A 14871-nucleotide genomic window follows, 5' to 3' on the forward strand; every position below is an offset into this window, starting at 1 on the left:
ATTGTGTAGCAAGATAGTGGTCCCACATTTTCAAATTCTTATCTTAGAAAATAGCATCGCCACCCCCCCCCCCTTCCCTTCTCTCTCTTCACATCAACATGGATGAACAAAATTATAACTCAAACATTAAAGTAGTCTCTAAATTTGTAATTGAATCTTAAACTCATTCTTAAATTTAAAATTATTCCAACTTTATTTCTGAGTTTAATAACGATCATCCTAAAGTATTTTCCAGCAATGGATTGATGAGATATTTGGATGGAAACCACACTAGACTTGTAAACGTTATTATTTCCATTTTGAATATGAAAGTGAAGGTGAACTCGGAAAAATCTTTTAACTTTTGTTCTCTCTTTCTTTTTTGCTTACCAAATTTTACTATAGCGAACTCTCCTTTTCCCTTAACAGTACCACTTCCATAATAGATGACCAGCACTGTCGAATTTTAGATCTTTCTTGATAAATTATTTTAGATAATCGATGATCACACGGTTCTTGACATTTTAAAGGTCATCAAAAGAGAGAAAAAGTAACTTAGCGGTGGAGAGGAGGCCAGCAACATGGCATCGGCGGCCAATGAGAGAGAACTTGGGACGGCGGGGATGGGAGTATGTCTGGTGGAGAGATCCAATGCTCTCGTTAAAGAGAGTAGAGTCAATTTTGGGAGTGACGAGGTAGCAACGAGTGGGGTAGACAATTCAATTGTATTTGAGGCCAGAAAGAAAATAACCACGTTTATAAATCCAGCATAATCTCTGTCTAACTACGTCATCAATTCGTTGTCGAAAAATATCTAAAGGATAACCGTTGTTAAGTTCAAGGATAAATTTAAGACAATTTTAAGTTCAAAAATGAGTTCGAGACTCACAAGTTTAAATACCACTTTAAAATTTAACTCAAAATTATAGAGCAAATTTGTTATTCATGCACTTATTTTAAAATATTGTATTTTAATGTCTAATTAAAAAAAAATAAGACATCATATTGTTAGATTATTCAGAAGACGATCAAGACAAATTATTAACATTTAAAATAATTATTTATTTATATTTTCCAATTTAAAATATTTGCTGAAATTACCTTTTTATTATTTTTTTAAATTATAATATCAATATTATTAATTATGATAAAATATCCATTCGTTATAATCTATCTAGTATCAAAGCAACCAATAACAACATCAGCATTATGAGAGCAGTGGCAACAATAATGACATCAATGAGTAGATTTATGATTTTTGTTATTTTAGTTCTTAAAATTTAAAATTTATTATATTAATCTTTAAAATATAGTTTTAAGCATCATATTAATTTTTAAATTCTTTCTAGCAGTAAATGAGTTAGCAAACGAATTGTTAAATTGGCTTTGATATGCTACACTGAATACAAGACTAAATAAATTTGTTTTATTTTGGCGTTTAAATAATAAGATAAAAAAATATTTATATGATGTATAAATTATTTTAACTTCTTTCATTTTTTAAACAACTTTGTTTTTGTCTTATTTGTATGTCAAATGAAATGGTGTTCCTTGATTCACTACCAAAAAAAAATTTTGAGACTAATACAGTATCTAGACTTAAATCTCAAAGATTAATATAATAAATTTTAAATTTATATCACTAAAATAATAAAAATCATGAATGGTAATTAAAGACCACGTGACAATTTAATCACAAAAGCAATACCAATAACAATATAGACAGATCAATAGAAGCAACAAGCATGAAGCATTGACAATAACAATAACAACAATGAACATCTATATCTAGATATATATCTATATATAAAATATATATAGAGAGATGTTCTTTCTTAATTATTATATGAAAAATTGAACAATACATTAATTTGACATCAAGTAAGGTATTTTTTATTTTATTTTTCATCTTTTATAATTAAAATTATGACTTCAAATATTCAAAGTAATAAACAAATAAAGAAAAAAAGGTAACATCTACTAGGTTAGAAACTAAATTTTAAAGCAATTGTTACTCATGTTGCAGTTAATGATGAGTACTAAATATTTTTATGACTGATTAGAAATACTATATGGGTCTTTTGAAATAGTAAGTGAATACCAGTATTTGAAATTCGTTTATTTGGCTAATTTATTCGATATTTTTTTTTCTTTCTGAAAATTGAATATATATTAGTTTTTCTTTTTTTCTTTTTTGTTATATCATTAATGCTATATATAAAAACATATCAATTTGAAACAAAAGAAAGTTTTTAATTTTTTAAAATTTTGTAATAAAGTTCCTAATATATGTGTGTAAAAATATTTCAAGGGTTAGCAATTTTAATTCATATTGATTAGTATTTTTAGCCAATAGTTCAAATATAATACTTTAAGCCAATAATATAATATTATATTTTTAACCAATACTTTTAAATATTATTAGTTGTTGGTAAAAAATAATAAATTATATTAATCATGTAATATTACTTTAAATATATATCATGATTTTCGATAATAATAATAATAATAATAATAAGTCATGACCTTTTGATTAATTAATCCAACACATTAGATATCTTAGCTTATTATTATTTTTGTAAAATTACAAATATTAGTACCCAGAACTATTTTCAATATCCAAATAAAAATATCACTATTAATTAATTAATTAATTATGTATTTTTTTAATTAACATTAAATGTATTTCTAAGATACAAATTAAATAAAGAAATTATTATTAATTATATATTTAATTTTTTTATTTAACAAAATATGAAGACCATATTGATTGTTAGCAAATATTTCTTAACCATTAGAGACAAATTCCAAGGTAGTGTTCCTATGTATCTACGATGATATATATATATATATATATATATATATATATATATATATATATATATATATATATATATATATATCTTCTAAATACATAATGTTAATAATGTTGTATTTTGTGTCTATTCTGGCTAGAAATTGTTCCCGAGGTATAACTTGTAGGCGCTAGGAAATCTCCTTATTTTTGAGTTCCGTGTTACGAGTTCTTCAGACGTATGACCCAAGTGGGGAATTTGCAAAAAAAATTTCTGACGCTCAAGGCAGTATTATCTCTAAGAAAATATTCAAGAAATTAACCACTAAGAGCCAAGAGAGAATGATTTTTTTTTGTATCATCCCCTGTCAGAGTTAGCATGGTTCTTGTAACTTCTTTTTCTGGCCGAACTGGTAATTCCTTGTCATGCAAATCCTCTTGAGATGCAATTAATGACTTTTCTTGTTGTGGGGGGTTGATTTTGGGTAGGCCATCTCGTGTTGTTTTTTGAAGCTGAAGATAGGTTCAGGTGTTCTTCTGTTGTTGGGGGTTTGTTGTCTTTCTTTGGATTCGGCCAGTGACATATTTGTCTAGCAATCCTTGTCGCGCCAATCTTTTTAAGAGGTCATTTGCTATCACACATTCATCTGTTGTGTATCCAAATTTTTGGTGAAAAACACATTGCTTGCTTCTATCGACGTATTTTTGGTCCTGATAGGTTCTTGCCTTGCTGGGAGGGTTTGATGATTTTAGCGTGTAAGATTTTCTCTATTATATCCTTTCTTTCTTATTGAACTGTGTGTAGCAATCGAATTTTGGTGTCAATTTGAAAGGTCTTTTGCCGTCTCGGATATGGCTTGTTCTGTTTTGCTTATCATCCTCCTTGCATGGTGGTGGTATTTTTGCTCTCCTTGCTTCTCGTAGTTCTTCAATCTCAATTTGTCATATTGCCTTATCTCTAAATTCGGCCAGTGTTTTGAACTTTGCTATTACTATTGCTTCTTGAAACTTTTTCGGATGAAGCCCCCTTTTCAAAGCGTGTAAATAGACTTCGGGGTTAAGGTTGAGAATTTCCATCGCTGCCTTTGCAAACCTCGTCATATAATCATTTAAGCTTTCATGTTGTCCCTGCTTAATTGTGCTGAGGTAATCTGAGTCTCGTATATAAATTTTAGATGCTGCAAAGTTGTTTACAAATAAATCGGCAAACTCTTTGAAGCTTGAAATTGAACCTGCAGACAAATTTGAAAACCAAAGTAAATCAGTTCCGTCCAAAAAGATAGGAAAAGATCGACATAAGATAGGGTTAGAAGCACCGTTTAAAACCATTATGGATTCGAACTTAGTGACATGTACTTTGGGGTTGTTCACTTCTTTCCTGTCTTGTGAGATGTCCCTCCCATCTTCATGTTTGATTCACAGTGACATTTTTCGTTAGGGTTTTCATCGCTAACATTTTTGCGCTCCTCTTCTCCTTGTCGTTATTTGTCTTAGCTGCCAGCAGTTTGGCCATCTTTTGAACTTCTACTTGTAAAGCAGCGTTCATGGCCAAAAGCTTCGCATGGGTCGGAGGTGGTGGTAGAGCTATGAAATTGTCCGTCATGGTTCAAAATCCTACAAAAGAAAAAAGAAAAGGAGGAAAGAATAATGGAATGTGGGGTTACATTTGAAATTGGACCCCACAGTGGGCGCCAAATATTCTGGCTAGAAACTACTCTCGAGATATAGCTTGTAGGTGCTGGGGATCTCCTTTTCCTGTACTTCCGTGCTACAAGTTCTTCGGACGTATGACCCAGGTAGAAAACCTGCAAAAAGGATTCGAACGCTCAAATTATTAGTATTTCTCTAAGAAAATGTTCAAGAAATTAATCACTAAAAGCCAAGAGAGAATGATCTTTTTTCTGTATCATCCCTTGTGTGTTGTAGTTCTGATTAACTCCTATTTATTATAGCTAGTGGTAACTGACCTATACCTTTAGTGGCCGAGATTTGCACCTATCGTAAAGGTCCCTCTGTATTGATGATATTGGGTCGATTATTCAAAAATTAGTTTCAAGATATAACGTCGTGTATATGAATTATCAATTCAACTAGGTATCCTTTAAAAATTGTACAATATTCAATCTTTTATTACAATAATTAAAAAAAAGTAAAACAAACATATTTAAATAGATTTAGTGTCTTTTTAAAATTGAATACACATCTAAAATACAAACTAAATAAATTTAAATTTAAAATTTAAAATTTCTGTTTCAGTTTTATTATTTTTAATTATTAACATATTATCATTTAAATACACTTCAAAAAATGTAAATTCAGTAAAATTGAAGATTTTAATTCGTTCGTGTGATTATTCGTCCGCGCCGCAGTCCTCCTCGGCGCCACCGCGTCATCCCCAGCGCCATTCTTCAGCTTGGCCGTTCCTCTACAACACCGTCGTCCGCCTCGCTCGTCCTTGGCATCGCCTTCCTCTCAGTCCACATACTCGCTTCGTCCTACTCCTCGTCGCATTAGTCCTCATCAGTGTCGCTAATCCTTCTTCATCGGAAGTGGACCTTAGGTATTTTGGATGTGTTTAAGAGAAAGTGATTTTGTTTAGTTATTCAATTACATTGATTTTGCACGCCATGTACAACATCCGAATTTGCATTGGAGAATGATTTAGGTAGAAGAATAACTTAAAGAATCACAATCCTCAAATTGTGAACACTGTTATATCTGCAATTACGGCCACTGCAAGAGTTTAAATTTTTTATTTATGATTTTGAATGTGTTTTAGAAATATTTTGTGTATCACTTCATAATTTTAGACGTGTTGCAATTGTTTTTTAATGTTTAAATTTAAATTTTAGATTTATGATTTTGGATGTGTTGTAAAAATATTTTGTAAATTTTAGATTTATAAGTTAATTTTAAATGTGTTACAATTGAAAAAGAAATTATGGCCACTATAAGAAAGAAGTAGAAAACGAGATAGAAGAATAGAAGAAAGAAGAAAATCGTGTTACAAATAGAGAAGGAACATAAAAGAAGGAAACAATAACTAACTATGAAGTGAGTAAGAAGTTAGAAAAATTTTAGTTTTTAAAATTTAAATTAATCTTAATTATAAATGTGTATAAAAAAATAGAAATATGTTTTAATTAAAGAATAATTAAATAATATTAAAGATGGACCAAAGGCTGATTTTTATTGTACAAGTACCATTTTCCTTGAATTATTGGGTATGGATCAGTGTCCTTTATGCATAATTGTTAAGAACCCGAACAACATTTTTGTTTATAATAATATGGTTGAAGACACAGATGTATACAAGACGTCAAAACGAAAAAGAAAAAATGATAACCTCCATTTTGTAAGATTGGAAGAGATGCTAAGCTAGTTAGATTCTTTTTATTCCATTTACATACAGAACATTTCCTTTTCTTATCTTTCTTCCTTTTAGACAAATATAGAAGATGAATCTTAGAATTTAGAAATAAAGAAAAAAAAGCTACACTAATTAAGATGGTGGCACAGCAAATTTAAGAAACAAACAACAGATATAAAAGGGTGCATGGATACATTCATTCATATGCATTATAGTTACCACGTTACATATAGATATATTAGTGGTTTCCCAATAATAAATTAAAAAAACAAGCATGTCCTCGTCATCATCAAGAGCAAGATCAAGTAGTTTATCATTAGGTCATAATGATCCTCTTGTTCTAGGCCGTGTAATTGGGGATGTTTTGGATCCCTTTACAAGTTCTGTCAACATGAGGGTTGTTTACGGCAATAACATTCAAGAGGTTATCAATTGCTGTGAATTCAGACCCTCCCAGATCATCAATAAACCAAGAGTTGAAGTTGGTGGACATGACCTTAGGACATTTTACACTCTGGTAACTAACTGCTCACTTTTTTTTATTTATGTTAAAAATATAATTATTTATATATATCTTTTTAACATTTAAAATTTTAAAATAAGTAATTTCATGATACCATATAAAAGTGTTAATGACGTAAAAATCTACGACTTATTAGAAACAATATATATATATATATATGTACTCATGATTGAGTACAGTGGTTTTCCAATCCTATTATTATTACTGGTCTGGTCTTATATATACTCAGTGGTTTTACGATCCTATTATTATTACCCGTCTTATATATATAACGAGAAACAAATACTATCCTAACTCTAGGGTTAGGATCATTGATGTTATAGTTTAATTTACAGATCATGGTGGATCCTGATGCACCTAGTCCATGTAATCCAAACGAGAGAGAATATTTGCACTGGTAAGATTATAGAAAATCAAAATAATTAGTTATTAATAATAAAAAATTGAAAACTGAGTATTATGTTTTATTGGTCTTTGATGTGCATGTCCAGGCTGGTAATCAATATTCCCGAAACTACAGAAGCAAACTTTGGTGCGTATATACATACAACTTCTAATTCTGTTTTCTACCTATTTCTCTTATTCCGTCGTTTTATTAAAATTTAGTTAGCATATTCAGGCATATATTAACTGTTCTAACAAGCAATCATTTAAAGTTGAATATTAGAATTAAAAACAGAAAAAACAAATAAAATAGAAGAAATTTAAGTTATTCTTGTAATAAACTGATTTGAGTTAATATATTAGTCAAACTACTCTGGTAAATATAGCTAAATTATTTTAGAAAACAAGAAAAATAGAAACTCTTATTTTTAATGAACATGTGAATTGAGTTTTTTTTTTTTTTAATCTTATGTATCTTACCTTTTAAAGTTTGTGAATTAATTATGAGAAAAATTGTCAATCCTCTACATTTTACATGTAATAATTCACTTTTAGATTTTGCATTATAAATTACATATAATTGATTTTACTATAAGTAAATTTTAAATTTAAATTTATTATTATTATTATTAAGTTCTTTATTTAATTTTATTAAAAAATGATATACACAAATTATTATCATCATCATCCTTCTTCTTATTATTATTATTATTATTATTATTATTATTATTATTATTATTATTATTATTATTATTATTATTATTATTATTAATTGTTGTTGTTTTCTTATGGTATGTATATATGTGTCTATATGTACTATATTCATATTTAACAAGAATTTAATTACAAAATTAATTTTTAGTTAATATTAATTAATTATTTTTTATCTTATATTTTATATTCTAAATTTTAATCTTTAAATTATAAATTATAAATTATAAATTCTAACCGTAAACACTAAATTTTCAAAAAATAATTTTATAACAAATAACTAGTTAAAAATATGCTTATTCATTCAATAACGACGGTAATGACGATGATAATTGATAGGAGAAGAGATAGTGCCGTACGAAAGTCCACGACCAACAGCAGGGATTCATCGTATTGTGTTTGTGCTGTTCCGTCAGATTGGGAGACATAGCGTTCATGGTCCTGGGTGGCGTCAAAATTTCAACACTCGAGATTTTGCTGAGTTCTATAATCTTGGATTGCCAGTTTCAGCTTTGTATTTCATCTGTAAACGATGATCATCACATAGAAAGTACAAGAATCAATCTGCAATACTAGCTCCAACTAATTAACGAAGGATGGAGAAGATTAAATAAATTTCAAGTTCAACGTTAATAAAAACATGTATACATATATGCATGATTCAGTATGTAACTAACATGCTAAATTGTGGCACATAGTAGTGTCATAATGGTCATAAATAATTCAATTGAGAGTTTTCTGTATAATGATAAATGGGAAGGTGCTACCAATAATAATAATAATAATAATATTGATGGTCGTTAATAAGTGGATGAATGACCTATAATTGTTGGGATATTATTTTAAAAAGCAGTAATGCTAAAAAGAAAAAAAAGATAATTTAAATAATTTAAATTTATCTTATTTAACATTTATTTGTTATTGTGTGTATTAAATAAAAATAAAAATAATAAATTTTGATCATTTTTAGTTAATATTTTTTGTTATTAAAAACATTTTCGTTTAAAAAGAATGGTAATTAACAATATAACGCGGTTAACGAAACTCACGAAAAGCTTGGTCTTGTATTTACTATAAATCTTACTTTCCTTTCACATTAATTTATTATTGCAAATATAAAAAATAAAGTAGTGATTATAACATGATATGCAATAAATATTTTTTTCATTGAAAAAAAAAAAATACTCCCACGAAAACGTTATGTTAATAATAAAAACGAGATAGATCTCAATTTAACTCTTGAGATTTGGTTCGATATTCAATTTAACATTTATAATTTTGTTAGCCCCAATTAGAGCTTTTAAATTTGTAACAGTGGCTTTCAGTTGTCTCTGCGATTATCTCCGTCATCAGAACGTTGATTTCGCACATTTACTTGTTTAAATCCTTAAATACAGTGTTCTCCAATGGCATGTTTAGTGCTGAATGTACTTGGTAACGATTATATGACCTAGAGAAGGTATTAGATGACTCAATCTGGTACCTACAATTAAAACGAATCTCTAGATAAAGTCTCGAAATTCTCAAACTGATCATCCATTGTTGTCTTTCTAGAACTGTGTTAGGTCATGTTTACATAAGTGTGTTTGTATTTGGTTTTTGTCTCAACATAAATGAGACACAGGCATAAATACATAAGAGTACGTAGACATAAGAAAACACTAATTTCATAGTGTGTTTGGTAAGTTAGATAGGAAAAAAATTATAAAAAAAATTAGTGTCTCAAGTTATAAATTTGTGTCTCAATATTTTAGAAAGACAAAAAATAATGGAAATTCATGTGCAGTTGTCCTCCGTGTTAAGTAAATGTACCAGATCAACATTTCGATTACAAAAATAATCGTAACTATTATAAATTTAAAAGTTCTAATTGAGACTAACGAAATTGCAAAGATTAAACTTAAGTATTGAACCAAATTTCATCCAAAATACGATTTAACTCTTAAAAACTTTATAAAATTGTGAAAGTTTTGTGCATATAATTTTTTTAACTATTTATACTACTCATTACAACAAATGATGCATTGAATGTTGATCAACCCAACAACGTTAGCGATTAACATAAGGATTGATCATAATAAATTTCACATTAAAAAAATACCATAAAATAGAAATTTCATAAAATTATGATTCTTATTTCTAAATTCTAAGGGAGAGTAGAGTTTTAACTTTCAACCAACAAATAAACTGAAATTAGATACTTTTTCCCTCCCTTTCCCGTTTTTACCATTTGTTGAAAGGATTGACTTAAAAAGTTGTTTTATTTGTATAAAAAGCTAGTAATTGAATATTCAGTTTATTCAATAAAATATGGAGTAGTTAATATCTGTAGAATAAAAATAAAAGAATCAATTTGGAGTATGAAAAGGATGCATGCCATTACATACAATAAAAACGTTATAGCAAAAAGGCTACCAGAAAATTAAAGTATGAGAATCCAGTCTCACATTCTCTTTGTAGTAGTGGTGTTGGTTAAGGGATCACGTTCGGTAGGGACAAAGAAATTAGGCTTATTGCATTGGATGCGCCACAGTAGCTTTTAGCATTTTCTTAAGAATGGTATTTCTTATTTTTATCATGCCTTTTTATTTAGTTATTTTAGAAAAAGAGAACAAGAGATATATTCAACATGGTTGTCACCGGGTATAAGTCATAGTCATGTTTATAGTATGGCTTGATTTGATAAAAAAAAAGTTATTTCTAAAAATAGTTTATAAAAACTACTTTTTAAAAGATAATTTTTTTAAAAAATTATAGTACTTTGTATATGATAAAATCAAACTAAATATGATTTTTAATAAGTACAAACACTACAATTGTGTTTAGTATAACAAGTTAACGACTTTTAAAATTAAAGAGAACTATATAATAGACATAAATGTAAAAGTTTAATTTAAAAATTAATTATCTTTTAAAAATTACAAATACAAATATGTGATTTTTCGATTTACTAAACACAAAATAAAAAATTTGTATTTTTAACTTCTTCAAAAAATTTTACCAAATAAAACTTACATAGACGATTTACACTATTAAGACATTACATATACCTATTAATTGAAAAGTTATAAATTCAATTCATATTAAAATTATGTCAAATAAAAATGTTAATATTTTTTCATGAATTCATTTATTTTCCATAATTAAATAATGTAATTTTTATATTTAACCTAATCAAAATGTTCACTTTTTGGCATTATATTCATTTTATTTTTAATATTATATAATAATGAGAAGATATAACACACAATTCTGATCTTTAATAAAATAGCACAGTACATATACAAAACAAAATTTTCATTTTGAGTTATACATACTATTTAAATAATTAAATATAATTGTCTCATTTAGACAATTATTATTATTATTAGTATTAGTATTATTATTATTATTATTATTAAAAAATACTCCTGTTGTACTTGTCTAAAAAAGTAGGAGTCACTCAGATAAAAACGTTTAAAACGTCTTTTTTTAAAGATATTTTTTAATAATTAAAATTTAACATATATAATCGATTAAATTGTGTTATTTTTATAAAAAATAGGCCAAACAATTAATTTAACCGAAAAAATAATAAATCAAATTTTGAATTGGTCTAAATTAATATTATTTTTTTATAAAAAATAACTACAATATCCTTATTATAAAAAATGACTAAAATACTCCTATTATATATATTAATTTTAAAAATTCTAAATTCTATCTCTTTTCTTTTATCTGCCATCATAGAATTAGGATTTCAAAATCAATATATATAAAATAGAGATATTTTAGTTATTTTTTATAATAGAGATATTGTAGTCATTTTTTATATAAAAAATATTAGTTTAAATCGATTTAAAATTTAATTTATTAGTTTTTCGGTTAAACTGATTTGTCGGCTCTAATTTTAATAACAATAACACAGTTTAATCGATTATATGTATTAAATTTTAATTATCATAAAAAAATATCTTTAAAAAAATATTTTTGACATCTTTATCTGAGTGACTTCTAAAAAAGTATTTAATTTTACAATGTCATTAACTAACATAAAAATCAATTCTGCGTCGATCTTCACCATCATAAAACATCTGTAAACCACTCCTCTTATACTTAAGATTTTTTCATTTCTACTTATCTAACTAGACATTTCAAATAAAAATTTAAAATTGAAATAAAACCTTAAAATTGAAGAGGAAATATGGTCTAAAACCTTGAAAAGTGTATTTTGACTTCCACTAATATCACTTCCATGACCGTGTGACAACATAAATGCACAAATTTGCCAATCAAACGGCATGCATAATGCATATAAGAGTCTTAGATGAATCACTTTTTTAAGAGATATTATATGCTACTTTTACTCTTTATTTTTGACAAATTAAGAAAAAATCTACAAAGAAAACATAAATATTATATGGATTATTCTCTACATACAAGTCATTTACACATACAAGTCCATACAAGTCATTTATATTGTATTATTTAAGAATTTTTTATGTATGTGTATTGATAAGTTCTATATAATTCAAAATTCTTCCTCTTCTTCCTTACATTATAAAAGTGGATTTTATTGAATTAGGGTTAAGTTGTATAAACTTGTACGTCAAAAAAGACTTGTATGTGTAGCAGGTCTCATATTATATACATCTATTTCGTGGCCTATGCATATTATGTATCGTCGATGTCGCATTCCTTTTGAATTTGAGGATTATTATATGCACTTGTCAATTTGTTGTGATGAGTTCAAACTCTCTCTACACTACATTATTACACTAATATCTAGAAGCTGTTTAAGTTTGCATAATGCACACACATGGCATGATATATACACACTTTGTTACAATCAAATGCGTGCATCATTATCCTTTATTTGTCTTTCTCTTTCTCTTCTTGGAAGTTCCAAAGATCAGATGCATGCATGGCGCAACTCGCGACTTCGAGGAGAATGTAAGCCTTGTGTTTTATTTGCGTCCACTCTTAATTAATTGTCAGTTTTTGTAAAGAATAAAACACTATCTAACTAGCTAGTACATTAGTAAGATCACACAATAAAATCAAATCCAACAGTAGTGATTAAACTTTGATTTGCTTTGCTTTTGTTCATCATGTGAATTTTGATAAGAATGTTATTCTCATAAAACGGTTAATACTTTATACTACTACTTATTAATAAGATAAAATGAGGTATAGTTTGTGATCATTTTTAAAAAAATAATAGAAAAATGAAAGAGTAGCTATTTGGCGAAGCAATTGCACTTATAATAGAGATGGCACAAGATTCAACTCATATAGCTTGCAAAATAAAATAAAATGAAATGAAAGAGTTCACTTAACCTATATATATACCATTCACAGGTTTTGGCAAGGCCAGATTAGTTGTTTTGCGGTTCATTTTAGAGTATAAAAATTAAAAATGAAAAACACTTAAGACTCCTCGTAAAATGAAAAACACTTAACAGGAACACCAGTATTTCAATTATTTTAATCGTTGATATGAATTATAAAAAATATATATAATATATATTAATTGAAATTAACGGTTAAAATAATTGAAACACTAGTATCCCGCTACACTTGAAATTTTTCTTTTAGTATATTCACACCACATATCTAACCTAACATTTATTAAACTTATTTAATTATAATGTGGTTATTTTATTTAGTATATTACTGGTTTTTTGTAGATAATAATTTGCAAAATATTTATCAAATTAACATATTTATCCCATTTTTTTGGATATATATAGCTGGCCAACTCACTAAACGACCCTAGCCTAATACTAATTAGGTATGTACCTATATCTTTATCCTGTATATCTTTTTATCTAATTATTAACTGAAAGGATTCCTGGTTGACAACCTATATATGTTACCATTAATATGGAAGTATAAATATTGGGGGCATAGGTGTAAAGTATGTATTGTGGATCAATAATTGAAGATGGGTTATTTCTGAAAAAGTTCCTAGCTAGCTTATTCTCTTAATTAAATCTTGTATTGACCACTCACCAGATATTCTATGCTTTATTTATTTATTTTCATGATACATTCTATTTCAAGTATACATATGTAAAGATACAAAAATGTGCACATAGTATATTTTTAACTCTACTTTACAACTCAAATTAGGCAGATGTCAACTACTGTGTAACTGAATGTGTATATACTAATGTTATCATATTGATAATAATTTAAAATATTTTATTTAAGTTAATATTTATAACGTTATGTATATAATAATGTCTATAATTATATATTCATTGTATTTCATATTATCTAATTATTTTGATAATAACTAAAAATACAGAATAAGATAATTTTATAAGTAGTGTTAGACTGATTTTTTATTATTTACTAAATATTTTTGTTAATTAAATTGGTGATACTGTGATAGCATAGAATAGTTGGTATTATTTGAATTTCTGGTTAATTATGAGAGATAAGTGAGGATCTCTACCATGTGAATTGTGTCGAGACACCAATAATATTATGAGTTAATAGTCAAAATCGTTCTTAAAAAATTATCCAATCTCCATTTTAGTTGCCAAAAAATAAAATCAATCAAAAGAATCCTCAAAAAATAATCGAATTAGTAGAATTCATCCTTCCGTGACAGTTGATATCGTGGTTAATGTTGACTAACGTCATCGCCAAATAGCACTCTCATCGTTCCTAGGTTCTCTGCACACTATCAAACACCATCATCTATCTATCTTCATGGAACAAAAAATAATCCACACCAAAACAAATCTTCTCAATTCAAAATTTAAATTAATTTCTCTTGTGAAGATGATGAAACTGAAAAGCACATGCAATATAGAACAAAAACAAAACTACCAACTTCAAATTAGAAATTAACAAAGATATGCATGTGAGAAAAATCATAATAAATTTCATAAATAAAAAAAGCTAGTATGATAAAATTAATAATTAATTCTCAAAAAAGATAAAATTAATCAAATTAATTCTTAAAAAATAATTATTAGTGGAGTTCATTTTTTCGTCATCTCAATTGATAGCGTAGTTAATATTTACTGACGTGAAACGTTATTTGACAGTGTAACACATACTAAAATGGCATAATTTTATTCAAAAAATATTTGCTATCATTTAAATTTTTGGTTG

At 27.0% G+C, this 14871-nt stretch overlaps 1 protein-coding gene across 1 annotated transcript; it reads left to right on the forward strand.

Moving 5' to 3' along the window:
- The first annotated feature begins 6322 nt into the window (after positions 1-6322).
- On the forward strand, positions 6323-8565 carry LOC112744993 (protein FLOWERING LOCUS T-like). The gene is made up of 4 exons (XM_072234264.1): positions 6323-6660; positions 7002-7063; positions 7158-7198; positions 8101-8565. The coding sequence occupies exons 1-4, from the start codon at positions 6418-6420 to the stop codon at positions 8295-8297; spliced, it is 543 nt and encodes a 180-aa protein (XP_072090365.1). The 5' UTR covers positions 6323-6417; the 3' UTR covers positions 8298-8565.
- Positions 8566-14871: the final 6306 nt, after the last annotated feature.

The sequence above is a fragment of the Arachis hypogaea genome, chromosome 4 (genome assembly GCF_003086295.3).
Source record: "Arachis hypogaea cultivar Tifrunner chromosome 4, arahy.Tifrunner.gnm2.J5K5, whole genome shotgun sequence".
Lineage (NCBI taxonomy): Eukaryota > Viridiplantae > Streptophyta > Magnoliopsida > Fabales > Fabaceae > Arachis > Arachis hypogaea.